This window comes from Rattus norvegicus, chromosome 13, assembly GCF_036323735.1.
Source record: "Rattus norvegicus strain BN/NHsdMcwi chromosome 13, GRCr8, whole genome shotgun sequence".
NCBI classification, from domain to species: Eukaryota; Metazoa; Chordata; class Mammalia; order Rodentia; family Muridae; genus Rattus; species Rattus norvegicus.
The window spans coordinates 48,563,410-48,582,654 of NC_086031.1; the positions used below are offsets into that span (position 1 = coordinate 48,563,410).

Consider the following 19,245-nt stretch of genomic DNA (forward strand, 5'->3'; position numbering starts at 1 on the left):
ATTCAGGTGATACCATTGCTGGGCAAGCAGAGAAGACAGGAAGATGCTTGGAACTCACTGGCCTGCCCAGATAGCCTAATTGTTCAGTGTTAGGTCAGCCAGAGACTCTTGTTTTAAAGGAGTTGAGTGTCCTCTCTGACCTCATGTACTCCTCAAACACCTGTGCACCTGCATACATATACACATACTCGGAAAGATACTCCGATGATGGTATTCAGGGCCTGCTATTAATGTATTACTTTGTATATTTGCACGATGTGTATGTGGGTGCACGTACCATGGCAAGCATGTGGGGGTCAGACAGCAACTTTGTCAAGTTGGCTCTCTCTTTCCCCCTTTATATGGGTTTTAAGGATTGGTTTGTATGGCAAAAACTTAACTGCTGACCCACCACTATAGCCCATGTACTAAGTTAGTTCTAAGTCTTCAAATGTTAGGTTTGGTTGGTACTGTAGTTTGGCTAGGTTCTTTTCTTAGCTGTGTTGTCCATGTGGTCATCCTAGGACGATCTGTTCATTCCTTTTAGTTTTTGTCATATTGACTTGGACCAAGTTGGAGTGTCCAGAGAACTGGTCTAAACCTAGTGTGTTTTTTAAGCACTTACTTGGAGCTATTGTTTTTTGAGGTGGGTTCTCTGTATACCTTGGCTGTCCTTGAACTCACTTTGTAGACCAGGCTGTCCTTGAACTTGAACTCACAGATTTTCCTGCCTCTGCTTGCTACCACACTTGGCTGGAGCTCCTTTTTTTTTTTTTTTTTTAAAGCATATATATAATTTAAATATTACATCATTTCCCCTTTTCTTTCCTTTCCCTAACCCCCTCCACATACCTTCCCCTCAAGTTCATGGCTTTTTTCTTTTACATACATACATTCCTAACTACATAAAGGCAGCTTGTTTAATCCATGCATATGATTATGAGTTCAGGACTGACCTTAGTATTGGATAACAAGTAGGACTTTCTTGTTGAGACTTTCCTAGTCATCTCTAGTTCTTTGTCTAGGGTTCAAGTCCACATGAAATTTTCCTTCTGTGATAGCCTGTCTATTGGTGTCATCCTTGTTCCGGTCCTGTTTAGGCAGCCATGTTGATGAATCTTTATGGGTGTAGCTTCTCTGGCATTTCTAAGGGAAGCTCTCATATCAAACTTCCTATTCTTCTAGCTCTTAAGAGGTTTCCCATTTCCTCTTAATGATTCCTGAAGCTTTTGTTAGCAGTTGTGTTGTGTATGTATCAGTTGGGGCTGGGCACCACACTTGTCCCCTGAGTTTTGATAGGTTATAGTTTTCTGTAGTGATCTCTGTTGTTTCTTTGAGAGATGAGATCTACACTGACCTTTTTATGAGTGTCCTGTGTGACACTGACATGTGTCCTGTAGGCTGCAGTGGCGAACAGATCCCTGTTACACCTACATAGTTACACGGATCTTCAGGCAGTGTCTCGTTTTCTGTCCGGCGGTTACACCAGCTCATCATTTGGAGCTGTTTAAACAGATGCAACTTCTCATTGTTGCCAGGCTGATGTGCAGGTAAAGACAAAGTGAGTTCTCTTCCTTCACATCTGTGTGTGTGTGAGGCAGGGAGGAGAGTGGAGGATGAAAGAGGTGTGTAGGGAATTTTGAAGTCTAACCTCTGCTTTGTAAAATTCAAAATATTTAGACTCTTCCTTGAGGTACTCATCCAGTATTATGATGCATTTCGGACAAATTGAAAATGGTCACCAGATCTTCCAGTGGGAGGATAGATTCAGGGATTTGTGTAGAGATTGGGCTTTGATTCTTTTTTTTTTTTTAAAGATTTATTCATTTATTATATGTGAGTACACTGTAGCTGTCTTCAGACACACCAGAAGAGGGTGTCAGACTCCATTACAAATGGTTGTGAGCCACCATGTGGTTGCTGGGAATTGAACTCAGGACCTCTGGAAGAACAGTCAGTGCTCTAAACTGCTGAGCCATCTCTCCAACCCCTCTTTTTTTTTTTTTTAAATTATATTTCAATTCTGTTTATTCTCTTAGTTCTTTCATTGTTAGTCTTATGTCTTTTCTGTTTATAAAATATGTCTTTGCTATAAATAATGGATTCATAGATTTTTATTTTTTTGGTCTTGCTTTTTTTTTAAAAAAAAGTGTTTAGGATTTGATTTTGGATTCTAAAACTTGGTGTGTGTGGTTTGTGTGTGCATGCACAAACCACACACACACATGCACAGGACATCACTAGGCATCTAGTAAATGAAAACTTTAAGAGAAAAATTTTAACAGATGGTATGCACTCATTGATAAGTGGCTATTAGCCCAAATGCTTGAATTACACTAGATGCACAGAACACATGAAACTCAAGAAGGATGACCAAAATGCGAATGTTTCACTCCTTCTTTAAAAGGAGAACAAGAATACCCTTGGCAGGGAATAGGGAGGCAAAGTTTAGAACAGAGGCTGAAGGAACACCCATTCAGAGCCTGCCCCACATGTGGCCCATACAAATACAGCCACCCAATTAGATAAGATGGATGAAGCAAAGAAGTGCAGGCCCACAGGAACCAGATGTAGATCTTTCCTGAGAGACACAGCCAGAATACAGCAAATACATAGGCGAATGCCAGCAGCAAACCACTGAACTGAGAACGGGACCCCCGTTGAAGGAATCAGAGAAAGGACTGGAAGAGCTTGAAGGGGGTTGGAGACCCCATATGAACAACAATGCCAAGCAACCAGAGCTTCCAGGGACTAAGCTACTACCCAAAGACTATACATGGACTGACCCTGGGCTCCAACCTCATAGGTAGCAATGAATAGCCTAGTAAGAGCACCAGTGGAAGGGGAAGCCCTTGGTCCTGCCAAGACTGAATACCCAGTGAACGTGATTGTTGGGGGGAGGGTGGTAATGGGGGGGAGGGTGGGAAGGGGAACACCCATATAGAAGGGCAGGGGGAGGGGTTAGGGGGATGTTGGCCCGGGAAACTGGAAGGGGAATAACACTCGAAATGTAAATAAGAAATACCCAATTTAATAAAGATGGGGAAAACGAGAAAAAGTTTAGTAGAATAAAAATTTCATGGCTTCTGGTGGCACTTTCATTATTACTACATTGTTATCCTGGACCTGGACTATTTTCAGTGTTTTCTTAGTTTGCTTATAAAAGAAAAACAATGCTGACCCATCTTTACACACTGAAGTTGGAGAGAGATACTATATGGCGGAGCTAGGATTTGAACCTAGACAATGAAAGTAGACAATTAGTGATCATTTATTAAGAATGAAGAAACAGACACAGGATCTTACTGTGAAGCCAGCCCCACCTAGGCAGAAACTCACTAATTCAGGCTGGTCTGAAGCTCTGAAGGTCAGCATGCTTCTTTCTGCCTTAGGAGTATTCCATGGTGCCAAGTGACTTTTTCTTTTTTTTTCTTTTTTTTCTTTTTTTCGGAGCTGGGAACCGAACTCAGGGCCTTGCACTTGCTAGGCAAGCGCTCTACCACTGAGCTAAATCCCCAACCCCGACTTTTTCTTTTTTTAAATAACTTTTATTAGCCTAAAATATGGAAAGCCTACAGTCAGATGAACTGGCCATCATTTAAATGCCTGTTTGGTGTCTTTTTTTTTTTTTTTTTTTTTTTTTTTTTTTTGTTTTTCCGGAGCTGGGGACCGAACCCAGGGCCTTGCGCTTCCTAGGCAAGCGCTCTACCAAATCCCCAGCCCCTTGTTTGGTGTCTTTTTAGTTTTTCAAGACTTTTTCTGTGTATCCCTGGCTGACTTGAAACTCACTCTGTAGACCAGGTTGGCTTTGAACTCTGATCCTCCGATTCTCTACTGCCATGAGTTCTGGGCTTAAAGGGGTGTGCTACCAAAACTAATTTTTATAGCCCAGGCTGGCTTCAAACTCAGTTATCTCATGCAGGAATATTAATGCCATTGTGTACAGCTCTTTGACAGCCTTAATGAATGTAGCTTTTCCCTTCTGGTCACTGAAATATAAATATGTGGAAGTCGTAAGCTACAGATACACAGCATTAGGGCCTCATTTTAAGGGAGCCCGGCTGTCCTGAACTCTAGCAGAGAGTGACTTGGGATTCCTGATTCTAATCTAGCTGCTAATGTACAAGTGTTAGAACAAAACAAAGAAGCACTCCAAGAAAGCTGGAGATTGTCAGTTAGATTCCATCCCTCCTCGGCATGGGTCTGTGTGTCCCTGTGTTCAGGGTGCGTGTGGTCAGCAGCAGCTTTGGGAATTGGTCCTCCTTCCACCTGAGGTCACCTCAGCTCGTCAGGCTCGTCAGCAAGTGCCTTTATCCTTTGACACCAAATAGGCATTTAATGATGGCCAGTTCATCTGACTGCAGGCTTTTCATATTTTAGCAGTAAATGAAAGAAGCGAGTCAGTTGACTGACAGCAGCGACATCCTTTACCAGTGTGGTGGAAGAAGGAAGCTGTCGTGGGAGGGCAGGGAGGGGCCCACTTAGATCTTTAATTGGGCGTGCTCATTACATCCTTTTCACAGGGGAACCTAGAAACTGAGTCAGGAGGAGGATGGGGAGTCTCTGAGCTATGTATGACCAGGAAACTTGTCTCAGAAAACAAGAACAAAAAACTGTCAACAGCAAGAGATACCCTGAAGCCAGTGCCTTAGTATGTTTGTGCTGCTATAACAAAATATTTGATAAGGATACATTATAAGTGGTACTACAAAGTCTTTTTAAATTGTCAAAGTGGGCAAGTGTAGATTAGGCTCTTTTCTGGGTTTCAGTCTTACAAGGGCAAGCTAGATCTCTATACTCCAGTATAGAGTATACATGTACAGAGTAGTAAATGGAGACCTACTCCTGAACCACAGGTTTCTTTTTTTTTTTTTTTTTTGTTCTTTTTTTCGGAGCTGGGGATCAAACCCAGGGCCTTGCGCTTCCTAGGCAAGTGCTCTACCGCTGAGCTAAATCCCCAACCCCAAACCACAAACAGGCTCCCAACATCGTGATTTAAACCACTCTCAAACACCCCACCTCTTAATATTATCACACTGGTATTTAGTTTCAGCGCAGGGATGCCCAGAGGGGCACAGACACTGAAACCCAGCAGTTGGGATTGTACTGAGGAGCTGGGTGTTATGGCTCTGTTTACAAATGCTTACCTGGTTTAAGCCATGGGTGGTGGTACAGACCTATAATCCCAGCAGTCTGGGAAGTAAGGCTGGATGTTTACAAATTTGAGGCCAGTTGGTGCTAGGATCCTTTGACCATTAGGAGATCTAGCTTCCTAAATTCAGGTTTTGATAAGTCTTATCACTGCCAGTGAAATGAGCCAATTCAAGCCAGATTAAAATAGATACAATGCAGGTTTATTGGGAAGCTGCTCTCAGGCCAATTGGCTGGCCCAAGGGAGAGAGAGGAGAGGGAAAAGAATGAGAGAAATAGCCCATGCAGGGCGGGGGGAGGGGGGAAAGGAGAAAGCAGGGAGCCTGGCTAGGAAGTTTGTGGTTGGGGGCAGGGTATGCCAGGTAGGGACTGAAGGATGCTGGGAGAGCCTGGGGGCCAGGTCTGTTTTGATATGTAAAATATGTACCTTAGCCCCTTGTCCTGGTGGTGTGAAACCAAACAGGTTTAAATTCAGGGCTATTTGGGATCATCCGGGTTTATCTAATTGTTAATGTTAACAATCCATCCTTAACGTTAACACTGTCATAATTGTAGCAGGGCTAAACATCTCTACTTTTTGGAAGGAACACAGTTTTTCTTTTTTTAAGATTCATTTATTTTTATTTCATGTTCATTGATTTGTGTTGTGCCTGTACATGTCTGTGTGCAGTGTCCATGGGATCCCCTGGAACCGAGGTTGGACAGTTGTAAGGTGATGAGGCCACCTGGTGCTGGGTGTCCTGGAAGAGCAGTCAGTGCCCCTGACGCGGACTCATCTCTCCAGCCCCACTGTCTTACTCACTCTACAGACTAGGATGGCTTGGAACATAGAGATCCCCCTGCCTCTGCCATCCAAGTTCTGGGATTAAAGGAGCTCACCACCACCATTGCCCAGCTTGGTTTGTACTTTTGAGTCTCGCTATATATGTAGCCTTGGCTGGCCTGGAAGTCCCTATGCAGGCCATTTTGACCTTGAGCTCATAGGCTAGACTTTCTCTGCTTCTCTAGTGCTGGGATTAAAGGCATCAATTAATTGAAAAATTTTTTTTGATAGCTTCTTATTCAGAAGCCCAGGCTGGACAGGTACTTGCTTTGTAACTGTAGGCTGGCTTTGAACTTCTTTGAGCTGACACATTTTGTCTCTCACCTTTCTGAATGCTTAGATTACAGGTATGAGCTACCAGACCTGATTTACCTAACTTGTTTTTGTTGGATATGGGTGTGTGTGTGTGTGTGTGTGTGGTGTGTGTGTGTGATGCATGATGTATGTAGGCACTTATGTCACTGTCCTTTTGTGGAGGTCAGAGGACTAGAGGACCACTTGGGGGAAGTCTGTTCTTTCCACTTTTATTGGGTTCTAGAGATTGAACTCAGGTCATCTAGTTTGCAAAGTAAGTTTTTATATGCTGAGCCATTTTACTGGCCCCTGGTTCATTTTTTTAAAGTGATTTATTTCTTTATGTGCATTGGTGTCTCGCCAGCATGTGTGTCCGTGTAAAGGTCCCCTGGAGCTGGAGTTACAGAGAGCTGTCATGGGTGCTGGCAATTGAACTCAGGTCCTCTGGAAGATCAGCCAGTGCTCTTAACCACTGAGCCCTTTCTCAGCCCCTGGTTTATTTTTTTACTTTTTATGTATTTTATATATTGTTTTAGTTTTTCCACACAGGGTTTTTCTGTGTAGCCCTGGCTGTCCTGGAACTGGTTCTGTAGATCCTGTTTTGACTACCAAACGGTAGGATTAAAAATGTGCCACCTTGGGGGCTGGAGAGATGGCTCAGCAGTTAAGAGCACCCGACTACTCTTCCAGAGGTCCTGAGTGCAATTCCCAGCAACCACATGGTGGCTCACAACCATCTGTAAAGAGATCCGATTCCCTCTTCTGGTGTGTCTGAAGACAGCTACAGTGTACTTATATAAAATAAATGAATAAATCTTAAAAAAAAAATGTGCCACCTTTTAAAAAAATTCCTGTACACAAAGTTGTTCTCCTTAAGGCAGAGTTCACGGGGTCACCATTGGACGGGAGGAAGACAGGATTTTATAAAGCTCAGGGGTAAGGGGTGTCCGAATGGGGGATTTGGCAGGCAAACAGGTTACAGGAGCAGACATCAGTGTAACAAGTAAGTTCTCACCACCTCTGAACAAAGACATTGGCACAGTAGGCATACCTAGGCGGTCATAACAAGGTGGTCGCAGAACCTGTGAAACAAAGGAAGGGTTTCAAGATAGTTCTGAACAGCTGTTTGAAACGAAGGCATGATGGCTGTTCTTGGAACAGGCAGTAGTTAAGGCTACATACAGGTGGGGATAGCTCAATCCTTGAGAAACAGGTTTAACCATAAACAGGTATTAGCCTAGTTTGTCTTTAAGATGGCTTTTAACTTTTGAAATGGAGGCAGGCTGCTTCTTCAAAGAACAACTATTAGGAGTCAGTGTTGACATGGGTCTCTCTCAGTTTTTCTCTGCAGTGTATATTCCAGGGTAGCTCACCTGACAATGGGGCAAAATTCCCGTCTCCTCCCTTCTCTCTGCAGGGATGCTGAGATCACAAATATGCACCAGCTCCTCCAGCTTTGAGTGGGCTCCTTGAATTGTGTTTATGTCCTTAGGTTTGCATAGCGTGCACATTTACCATCTCCCCTAAATGTTCTTTGAAATAAGTTGTTCAAAACTGAAGGCTTTGGGCCAGCATAGTTGCTCAGTGAATAAGGTTGTCTGTCACCAAGCCTTGCAATTTGAGTTCAATTCCCAGAACCCAAACAATGGAAGGAGAGAATGAAATCCTGCCGATCATTCCCTGAGTGGTCAGGAAAAACAGGATGGCGGCTCACTGTATGTAATCCTCGCACTCGAGAGGCCAAGGGTCGAGCACTGTGCGTTCAGGCTCAGCCTGGGCTTAGTATTGAGACTGAAAGCAAAGCAGGGAAGTTGGCGTTCCTGGGCTTCCGCTGTTATTAATTTGTACATTGTAGTTTGCACTGCTGAAGATTGAACTCAAGGTCTCTTGAATGCATGGTAAGCTACACTCGCCCATATTTGAATTACTTTTTTTTTTTTTAAGAGACAGTGCTCAAATTGGCCTTGAAGTGTTGGGATTATGGGCATGTGCCACTCTTCCTAGTTTTACTTTTTTTTAAAATAACTTTATTTTGTTTTGAGTGTTTTGCTTGTGTTTGTCTGTGCACTATAATAAGCATACCTGTTGTCTACCGAGTTCAGAAAAGGGAGTCCTATTTCCTGGAACTGGAACTGCATATGGTTGTAAGCTACCCTTGAGTGGTGGGAACAGAACTTTGGTCCTCTGCTCTTAGCCACCAAGTCTTCTTTCCTTCCAGCCTCCTGAGTTCTAATTGGAGTAAAGCTTTTGTCTCTTGGAATTTATTTTGAGAAAGAGACTTACCTGTAGCCTAGGCTATCTATCCTTTTGCCTTGGGCTTTTAATTGTTGGACTAACAGTACTACCACACCAAGGTGGGATGATGATGATGATAGTGTTATACTATTTATTATTATTATTATTATTATTGTGTGTGTGTGTGTGTGTGCACATTCTCACATTACATTACTTATCCTGGGGCACTGACATTGTGTCAGTGTTGATCAGAAACAACTTCCACTGTAAGATTTCAGATAATCAGGCTTTAATAGCAAGAACTTTTATGTGCCGAACCATCTCACTGGCTCTGGAATTTATCTTCCTCCTGAGACAGGGATTCACTATATAACTCTGTAGCTCGCTCTGTAGACCTCACTGGCCTCCAACTCCACTTGTCTCTACCTCCCAAGTGCGGAGATTGGTGTTCGCCACCACACTTGACTGGAATTTGTTAGTCACTTCTTTATTCAGTTACACTTTATTCAGTCCTGGCATCAAACTGGCGAGTCCTGCTGTGGGTGCCAGCACCCCAGAGGAGGGAATCCCCTCCCCTCAGCTACGAGACGAGTTCTCCAAAGACCACAGACAGTGACATCTCTTCATTCCTGTTAGTTACTTTTAATTCAACTGTTGAAAGTCTACAAATGAAATGGGATCTGATAGTGCTCAGCTGTAATGCTAGAACTTAAAAAGACAGAAGCAGGAAGATGCCAGGCTACATAGAAGATCCAGTTTCACAAAACAACACAAGTAGATTGCATCACAAAAAAAAAAGTGTGGCGGGTACACTGTATGTACGTGTACAGGCCCACATGACAGCAGAGATGGGAGCTGGATGGAGTGTCTTCCTCTACTGCTTTCTCCTTATGACCCTAGACATGTCTTTCACTGAGCAAGAAGAGCTGGCTTTTTTAGCTAGGCTGGCTTGCCAGGGAGCTCTGGTGATCTGCCCATTTTCATCCTGTCTATTTCATGCCTGACAATTTCAAGTGCATGCTGGCTTTTCAAACCCAGGTTTTTTTTTCAGAGGGAGCATTCTGACTCATTGGGTCATCTGCTGAGTCCCTTCATCTATCTTTTGCTTCTATGAAGCAAAACAAAGTGTTTCTAATCAATCCGTAAAGAGCAAATAATATATATTTGCTTACAGTCCTTGGGGGGCAGAAGCAGTTGGGTCTCTGAGTTCAAGGCAATCCTGTTCTACATAACGATATACACAGTGAGACTGGAGAAGAGACAAGACAATAAACATGATATTATATACTGGATGGGATGCTGGAACACAAAAGGGATCGTAGTTTTAAAAAATACATGAATAAAGGATCAAGTGTGAGATTTAATGTGGTATACTAATCCAAGATATTAGAACTAGTTTGACATAAAACTTCTAAAAAGCCTATTAAAGATGATTTTAATTGTTACGTTTTGCACTCCTCTGACACCAATTGAAGAGCTCTCAAAAGGATAAGAATAGCCGGGAAGTATAGCTCTGTGATTCAGCACTGTGGTACACATCTTAAGGTCCAGGGCCTGATAACTAGCACCACTATTAAAAGGTATATAAGGGTGGGTGTTAGAGAGGTAATTTAAGCTGTAAAGGGCACTGGCTGTTCAATACAACGGAGGCCCTTGAACAGCAGTTGCCACCAGGCATTGTATGTGTGCATTGGTTCCTACTGGAGCTGAAGTTATGAATGACTGTGAGCCACCTGATGTATGGGTAATGGGATCTGAACTCAGGTCCCCTGTAAGAGCAATAGGTGCTGGTCATCTCCTGAGCCCCTTATATTACCTTTATTCTTCATTTACTTTGTCTACGTGTGTACACATGTGCCACTGCAGAGGTGGGGGTCAGGACTATTTTCCAGAGTAGTACTCTCCTTGCACTGGGTGGGTCCTGGGATTGAGCTTACATCTGACAGGCTTGGTTGGTAGCAAGTGCTCTTGCCCACTGAGTGGTCTCACTTGTCCTAATCACTGAGGAAGCACCTAAGTTGTCTGCTGTGTGTGCTCCTTAAGTCCTTATGGTAATTTGTGTCACCCTCAGCTGAAAAGGATTGCCAATCTAGCTTAAAATACTCCCTAAAACAGATTTCCTTAGATCGTAGCAATTTTGCATTGAAGTTTTGTGTTAATTTTTAAAACCTGTAAACTGTAAGAATATGGGTTTAGGCATCTGCTCTTCCATCTACTGGCATTGGATTGTGACCCCGTGAATACATAGTTCTGATTATGAAAATAGACTAATCCAATAATGCCCATAATCTTGATGACAGAGTTTCATAGAGTGCGTGTAATTAGAAAAATGTTTTGGTCCTTACTTAGTTAATGTTACTTTTTGTACTGTTAGCAAACTGATAAAAAATAGGCTCTTTTTTTGATAAGTTTTAAAATCGTTATCATCATCAACAACAACTTTTTGAGTCAAGTCTTCTCTGTAACAGCCTGGCTGTTCTGGAACTCAGCTCTCTCTGTAGACCGTCCTGGCCTTGAACTCAGATCTGCTTGCCTCTGCCCCCTTGAGCGCTAGGATTAAGGATGGGAGCCACTAGTAGCTGGGCAAATGTTCTTATACACTGTGCTGGTCATGTTCTTCCTCCTAACTTACCAGATCCTCTCCACCTCCCTCCACCTAACTTGATGATCTTTCTGTTTTCTCTCTCCCTCAAAAAACAAAAATGAAAATCAGAGTTAAAAAAAAAAATCCCAAGTAAAACAACCCCCCGCCCCAATAAAACCAAAACCTAGTCCCCAAGTACCCACCAAAGAATCATGGATTCTGTTTTCTGTTGGCCAACTAACTACTCTTGGGCATGGGGTTGGCCTTGGAATGTGGTTGGTAAACTCAGTGACCCTAAATTGCAGAAAATAGGTTTTCTCTTTCCAAGCAGGTATCAATTGCAAATAGCTCTTTGGGTTAGGGGCCACTTTTGTTCCTCTTCCCCAGGTCTCAGTGCTGGAATCTTGTCTGTTTTGCTGTGGTGCAGATCTAGTGTGTGCTGTCAGCCTTTGAGCTCTTCTGTGTAGCAGCCTGCTGTGTTTGGAAGGAGCTGTTTCCCTGGAGTCCTCCTCCACTTCTGGCTCTTGGAATCTTTCCCTTTCATTCTTTACAGATCTCTCGTGGGGAGGGGCTTCAGACATTCCTTTTCAGACTTACATAAGTGCTCCAGATCCTCTTGCTCTGCGGTCATCCAGCTGCCCGTCTCTGTTAATCACTGCCTACTGCAAGGAGCTTCTCGGAGTTGGGCCAATGGCCTCTCCGTGCGTCTGGCAGGAGTCAGAAGGAAGGATGGAGATGTGCTAGAAGAAAGGAACTAGGAGAACCCTGGGTCTGCACCAGCATGCCTAGGAGTAGGGCATGGATGTGGGCTCAGAGGTGGGCTTCTCAGGAAACACTGTCTAGCTTCTTCTGAGCATATTTTCTCATTTGGCTAATTAATAGACCTCAAAATGATGATAGACTTTCTGTAATTAGAAACTTTTTTTTTTAGATGTACTTATTTATTCTATATAAGAACATTGTAGCTGTCTCAGACACACCAGAAGAGGACATCAGATCTCATTACAGATAGTTGTGAGCCACCATGTGGTTGCTGGGATTTGAACTCAGGACCTCTGGAAGAGCAGTCAGTGCTCTTAACCACTGAGCCATCTCTCCTGCCCTAGAAACATTTAATATGTTAAATATATGGATACTAATAGTTGGTTATCTATGAAGGAAATTTTTATGGCATTTAAGAAGACTGTGAAGCAAAAAAAAAAAAAAAAAAAAAAGAAGACTGTGAAGCATTGTTTGAACATTGTTAGCCCTCATGGGCTAACTTTTGCTTTTGAACCATTGTGGTTAAAACTGATTGTTGCTGGGCTGGAGAGATGGCTCAGCGGTTAAGATCACTGACTGCTCTTCCAGAGGTCCTGAGTTCAATTCCAGGCAACCACGTGGTGGCTCACAACCATCTGTAATGGGATCTGATGCCCTCTTCTGGTGTGTCTCTCTTCTGAAGACAGCAACAATGTATACATAAAATAAATAAGTAACTTTTTAAAAAAAACTAATTGTTGCTAAATTAGTGCTGGGATTAAGGAAGATGTTTGCTTCTTCTCAGTCCTCTTAGGGCTTGGGTCTTCAGCTGTTTGTTTTCCCAAGGAACACATTTCTGACTGCTAAGGAAAATAATGGAGCCTTTTAATAATGCAATTCTCATAATTTCTGTTTTGAAAGAGTTAAAACTTTCGTCGGGTAGTGGTGGTGCATGCTTTTAATCCCAGCACTCCAAGATGCAGGCAGAGGTAGGTGGATCTGTTAGTTTAAGGCCAACCTGGTCTACAGAGTTCCAGGAACTCAGGGCTACACAGGAAAACTTGTCTCAAACTAACCAACCAGCCAGCCAGTCAGCTAGCCAAACAACCAACCAGCCAAACAACCAACCAACCAACCAGCCGAACAGCCAGACAAGCAAAAATTTTTTTTTTCTTTTCTGAGCTGGGGACCGAACCCAGGGCCTTGCACTTGCTAGGCAAGCGCTCTACCGCTGAGCTAAATCCCCAACCCCCAAGCAAAACTTTTAAAAGCAAAGGAAATGAAAATAAATCCAGCAGGAAATTTATGTAGAACTGCTTTATAGTCTATAACTTGTTCATTTCACCTTTTTTTTTTTTTTTTTTGAGATGGAGTGGTCATGTTTTGTTTCCCTGCCAGGTCTAGTACTCATTATGTGTAGTCTAGCCTGGCCTCAAACTCACAAGACATCCTCCAGCTTCAGCCTCCCAAGTGCTGGTACGCTGTGTCCTGTACCTGGCTTCCTGTAAGTAAGCGTCTATTACTCACACTTGCAATGGGAGCTCTATATTCTGTGAAGAGTGATTCGTGGTCCACATTATTGGTAGGGGATAAAAATTTCACCTTTTTGGTTAGATTACCTAGACTTGGCCCTATGTCTTAGTTCTCTTGATAGTTGGGTACCCAAATGGGGCGTGGTTTAAACATTAGGTCAGGAGTGGCAGTGCATGCCTGAACGGCAGCAGGCAGGAAGACCTGACTTAAGGCCACCCTGCTCTGTGTCCATAGCTTTCCAGGTCAGCCAGGGCCCCAGAGTAAGAATCTGCTTCAAAACAATAACCATAAACACGACCAGCCAACCAACAGCCACAGACACTTTGAAGAGCCTTTTTATTATGTCGTACTTTGAAGTATATTTTTATTTATGACTGTTGTAAGAGGACAACTTTTGGAGTTTTGTTTTGTTTTTTTTTAAGATTAAATGAAAACAAAACAAATGTGTGTGGGGGCCTGTGTACGTGGTGTTGGTGCTGACAGAAGAGGCAGTCTACTCCCCTGGAGCTGTAGTTACAGATGTGAACTGCTGTGTGGGTGCTGGGAATTGAACTCAGATATTCTGCAGGAGTGGCAAGCAGCTTTAACCACTGAGCTTCCCTTTAACCCTTTCTTTCCACCGTGGCTCTAGGGCTTGAACTCAGCTTATCAGGCCATTTTTAGAATTTATTTTATTTGAATCTGCATAACTAAGCAACTAAGCACACATAATTTATGCTTATGGAACTTAAGTGTGTGTGTGTGTGTGTGTGTGTGTGTGTGTGTGTGCGCGTGCGCGCGCGCGCACAGGTGAGTGCAGGTATGTACTCCTGTACTGCTGTGGAAGTCAGAGGATAACGTGGAGAGTCAGTGCTTTTCCTTCTATGGTACCCAGGAACTAAACTCAGGTGTTTGTGAGGCTTGTGACAAATGCTTTTACCTACTAAGCCATCTCTGGGCCACATAAAAAACTTTTATATGCTTTTATGAACATAATCTCCTCACTCCTTCCCCAACATTTCTTGTAGCAGAGGCTGGCCTTGCACTATCCTGATTGATCCACCTCTGTTTCCTGTGTGGCACAGGAGTGTAGTGCCGTGCCCGCATGACATATCTACGTCTTTTAGGATATGCAGGCATGTAAAGAAGAGGTCAGCCAGGGAATAACCTGGCTATTATTTCTTAGTGTATAAAAGTTTGGGACACGGGGCTGGGTATTTAGCTCAGTGGTAGAGCGCTTACCTAGGAAGCTCAAGGCCCTGGGTTCGGTCCCCAGCTCCGAAAAAAAGAACCAAAAAAAAAAAAAAAAAAAAAAAAAGTTTGGGACACAAGAGCAGTAGAGCTGACTGACTCAGCAGGCAGAGAGAGGCACTAGCTGCTAGGCTTGGTCACTTGAACGCCACTCTCAGGACCCACATGGTGGAAGGAGAGAGGTGACTCCCTAAAATTGTCTTAACTTTTCTGATAGCTATATTTTATGTTTTGATTAACTGTTACCTCCTTTCCTTATTCCCTTTCCCCTCCCTCCCTTCCTCCTGTATGTGTTCCCCTCCTCATCACTTAACTGGGGTTGAACCTGGAACCTCAGGCAAGTGTTGTACCTCTGAGCCATATACCCAGCCCTAGTTTTTTATGAAAGCCAATAGCTTTTGTAAAGTATAAGAGAGCAAAGCTCTGAACAAGTCTTCCTTTTACCGTGGCACAGGGCATTAAGAAGGGATGTGGTTTTTTTTCCTATGACATCTTGTTGAGTATAATTTAACACATCAATATCTTCAGATATTGATCTAAACATAAACTTTAATCTTTTTGATTCTATGGAGTATTTTCCGTGACACCCCCCCGCCCCCCGCAGACAGAATCTTGCTATGTAGTTCCCAGGCTAGCCTTCGCTAAAGACGACCTTGAACTTCTTCTGATCCACTCTGTACTTCCCCATTGCTGGGGTTACAGGTGTCCTCACCACGCCTGTTTCATTTGCGTGCAGTGTGTGCATGGACTTGCCTGTGTTGTGTGCTTGCTGGTGCAGACTTGTCTGGAGACAGGTTTGCACTGAGGTGACTTCTGGGATCTGCCTGTCGTCACTGGGGTTACAATTGTGGGTAACTGCTGCACAGCCGTGGTTTTTGTTTTTGTTTTAATTTATTCACTTTACATTCTGATCGATGCCTCTTCCTCCTGTCCCCCTCCCCCATACACACAGTCTCTCCCATTTCCTCTTCTTTGAGGGTGGGCTCTCTGGGTATCACCCTACGCTTGCACATCAAGTCTGCAGGAAGAGTCTTGGGAGGGAAAGGATGTAAGGCAGCTCAGTTAGGGGACCGGGATCCATAGACATTCAACAGATTTAGGAACGGCCTCTACTCCAGTTGTTGGGATCTCTGAGCTGTGCATCTGTAGGCCCCATGTATGTTCTTTGGTTGATCTTCCCTAAGAGGACTCCCCAAGGGTCTCCAGCTTTTTTTTTTCTTTTCTTTTTTTGGTTCTTTTTTTTTTTTTTCGGAGCTGGGGACCGAACCCAGGGCCTTGCGCTTCCTAGGCAAGCGCTCTACCACTGAGCTAAATCCCCAGCCCCGTGGGTCTCCAGCTTTTGACTGGGCCCCCAAGGGTCCAGATTAGTCTACTCTGGTTTTCCTGTGGAGTTCCTATCCCTTCCATGTCCCTCAGTCTTCCCCCTCCTTTCTCCCAATGGTTGGCTGTGGGTTTCTGCATCTCTTTCCCCAGCTGGCAGGTGGAGCGTCTCAGAGGACAGCCATGCTAAGCTCCTGTCTGCAAGTATAGCAGAATAACATTAGTGTCGGGGATTGGTGCTTGCCCATGGGATGGGTCTCAAGTTGTGCCAGTCAGTGGTTGACCATTCTCTTAATCTCTGCTCTTTTGTCCCTGTACGTATTGTTGGCAGGATAATTTTGAGTCAAAGGTTTTGTGGGTGAGTTGGTGTCCTTATATCCATTGGGAGTCCTGTCTGGCTACAGGAGGTGGCCACATCTGTCTGCATATCCCTTACTGCTATGAATCTCAGCTAGAGTCACCCTCACTAGACTCCTGGAGCCTCCCCCATCCCAGGTCTCTAGCATGTCATTAAGATTCTCCCCTCACCCCAGCTACCAATCAGCTCTTGATCAGCTCTTCCAGCCCCCTGGCCCTCTCCCTGTCTCTCCCTACACCTTCTAAGTGAGAGTCAAGCATACTCACTTGGGCCTGCCTTGTCTAGCTTCTTTGGATCTGTGGGGTGTATCATGGGTATCCTGTACTTTATGGCTAACATTCACTTATCAGTGAGTACATACCATGCATGTCCTTTGGGCCTGTGTGTCCAGCTTTTATTGGGTTCTGGGTATCTGAACTCAGGTCCTCATACTTGGACAGTAAGCACTTTGCAGGGAACTACTTCCCAGCTGCTCCAGCCCAGTCCCGTGTGTGTGTGTGTGTGTGTGTGTGTGTGTGTGTGTGTGTGTGTGTGTGTGTGTGTGACAGTTTAGTCTTCATTGTCAAACTGAAAATCACTGGTGTGATAGAACTCTAGGCACGCCTGGGGGTGGGTTATCTTACATTAATTGTGGAAAAACCCATCTTAACTCTTAACTGTGGGCAGGACCATCCCCTGTAGAGATCTTGGACTGTGTATGTGAGAAAGTGAACTGAGCAGGGGGCTGCATTGATTTCTCTCTGCAGACTGGAGCTCCTGCTGCTTTTACTCTCCTTCAGTAAGGGTCTGTTCCTCATGGATTGTGGGTGGAGTGGGGCGGGATGGGGGAGACTTCGTTCTGGGTGATGGGATCTATACTCATGATTATGCTGTAAGCGTTCTTAAAGGCTGAGTCATCTCTCTAGCACCACTTAAGGTGGTTTTTTTTTTTTTTCCTTTATTTTTGGTCAGAGTATTTTATTGAAGTATCAGGATGATAAGCTAGACAGGAGCAAGTACTTCGCTATCTGAGCCATATCCCCAGCTTGAATACACTTCTGAGTATGAAATTGGAGTAAAGGCTGTGAATCTTCTTGAATTAACATTCTCATAATCTAATATATTATTTTACATATTTTGGTTTGTATTTAAATCAGATAAGGAAGAAAAATTACCAGTCTTTTTTTTCTGTCAATAAAATTTTGTCTTATACCATTTGTCTCTATTTGCCAAGTTAAAGTACACAATATAAAACTTAACCCATAGTCACTGTCTAGAGCTTTCATTATCCCAAACTGAAGTCAGCAGAACAGCACTTTATTCCTTCAGTTGTACCCTTACTTTAGATATTAAAGTTGTCTTCCAGTTTGCCCCATGTTTGGGAACAGTTTACCCAAACTTTGATGGGACCTCTACACTCTGCAGCTTTCCCATGTGAAGCAGACACGGCTCCCACCGAGCCACACCCTCCCTTTTTATTTTGGACATTGTTAAAGACTGAGCAATTTTCTTACCTGTATTTCCTCATTTTGCAGCTCCTCCATGATTGCAGGATGCTGTAGAGAATAGATAGACTTTAAGAATAGAGTTAGAAATTACCGTGTTGACTCTTTTACTGCAGAATTGATCCTCATAAAAAAGCATTTTCTTTCTTCTCTTTTCTTGTTACACAAGGATATCTCTATGGCCCAGGACCCGAACTCACCACTAGCTGAGGTTTTGAACTTTCTATTGTATCTAATAGCTTTTGCTTTCCCCTAGGATTGGCAGCCACCATTCGCTTGTGATGTTGATAAACTTCATTTTACCCCGCGTATCCAGAGGCTTAATGAGCTGGAGGTAATGTTCTGTCTGCCTGTCTGTCTGTGTGGGGATGAGTTGCCACTAAGATTAGAGTCTGAGTGAGAAATAGTTTATGACCATGGCCTCCAGGCAGGCTTTTGCAAACCACATCTCAGTAAAGATACTGATGTATGTCTGTTTCCTTTTGTCTGCTAAGTAATACATGGGTGATTGCATCTTTAGAATATAATCAATGGAGGTTTTGAAAATAATTAACTTTTGAGAAGAATGCAGTAGGAAAGGTTTTATATCCCTAATTTTCTTTTATACTTAAAACTTACATTTAATTTTTAATTTTCAAAAATTTTATTTTGTCTATGGATTTCATCTGCGCCATATATTTGCCTAGTACCCTGGGAAGTGAGAAGGGGCCATCACGTTCCCTGGGACTGAGTTACAGATGGTTGTGAGCAGCCATTTCTCTTAACCCAGACTTGATTTAGAAACACACTTTACCCAATGAAGAGACTGTGGCATAATCACATGCCTTTAGAATGCACATAAAGATTTTGCTCTTTTATTTTAATTTTTTGGTCTCCAGGCTGTAGACTTTGGTTGTTTGTTTGTTTTGTTTGTTTGTTTGTTTTTTTAACTTTCTGTGCATTGGTGTTTTCCCTGCATGTATATTGAAAAACCTGAAGCTGGAGTTACTGAATTTGCAGACAGTTGTGAGCTGCCATGTGGATGCTGGGAATCAAACCTGGGTCCTCTGGAAGAGCAGCCAGTGCTCTTTAACCACCAAGCAATCTTTCTAGACTACAGAAAGTTTTAAAGTACAGGGTAGAAGGGTTAGAGAAATGGTTTAGCTGTTCTGAACATTTCTTGTTCTTGCAGAGGACCCTGTTTCATTTCCTAACCATTTATAACTCCAGTTCAAGAGAATCTTGATGGTCTTATGCCCTTCAGCCATTTGGCATGCGTGTTGTACACATACATGCAAACAAAACATTCATACACATAAAATAATAAAAATAGTACAAGCTAGAAAGTACTAGGTTTTTGATAAGAGTTTATGCCAGTGTTTTACAAATTCCTTTTTAATTTTTTTTTATTTTTGAGACATAAGTAGCCTAGGCTGGCATGAAATTTACTATATAGCCTAGTGCAGCTTCTAAACTGTAGCCATCCTCCTGCCTGCAGCCTATAAGTGCTGGAGTTACAAGTAAGAACCTTTAC

The 19,245-nt window shown here is 43.3% G+C and overlaps 1 protein-coding gene across 2 annotated transcripts in view; it reads left to right on the forward strand.

Moving 5' to 3' along the window:
* Window positions 1-19,245, forward strand: part of Kdm5b (lysine demethylase 5B) — a 71,355-nt gene that overhangs the window by 9,043 nt on the left and 43,067 nt on the right. For both annotated transcript variants that reach the window (XM_063272298.1, NM_001107177.1), the window contains exon 2: window positions 17,989-18,066. In XM_063272298.1, coding sequence (XP_063128368.1) covers window positions 17,989-18,066 — 78 coding nt within the window. The remainder of the gene's footprint in view (window positions 1-17,988; window positions 18,067-19,245) is intronic.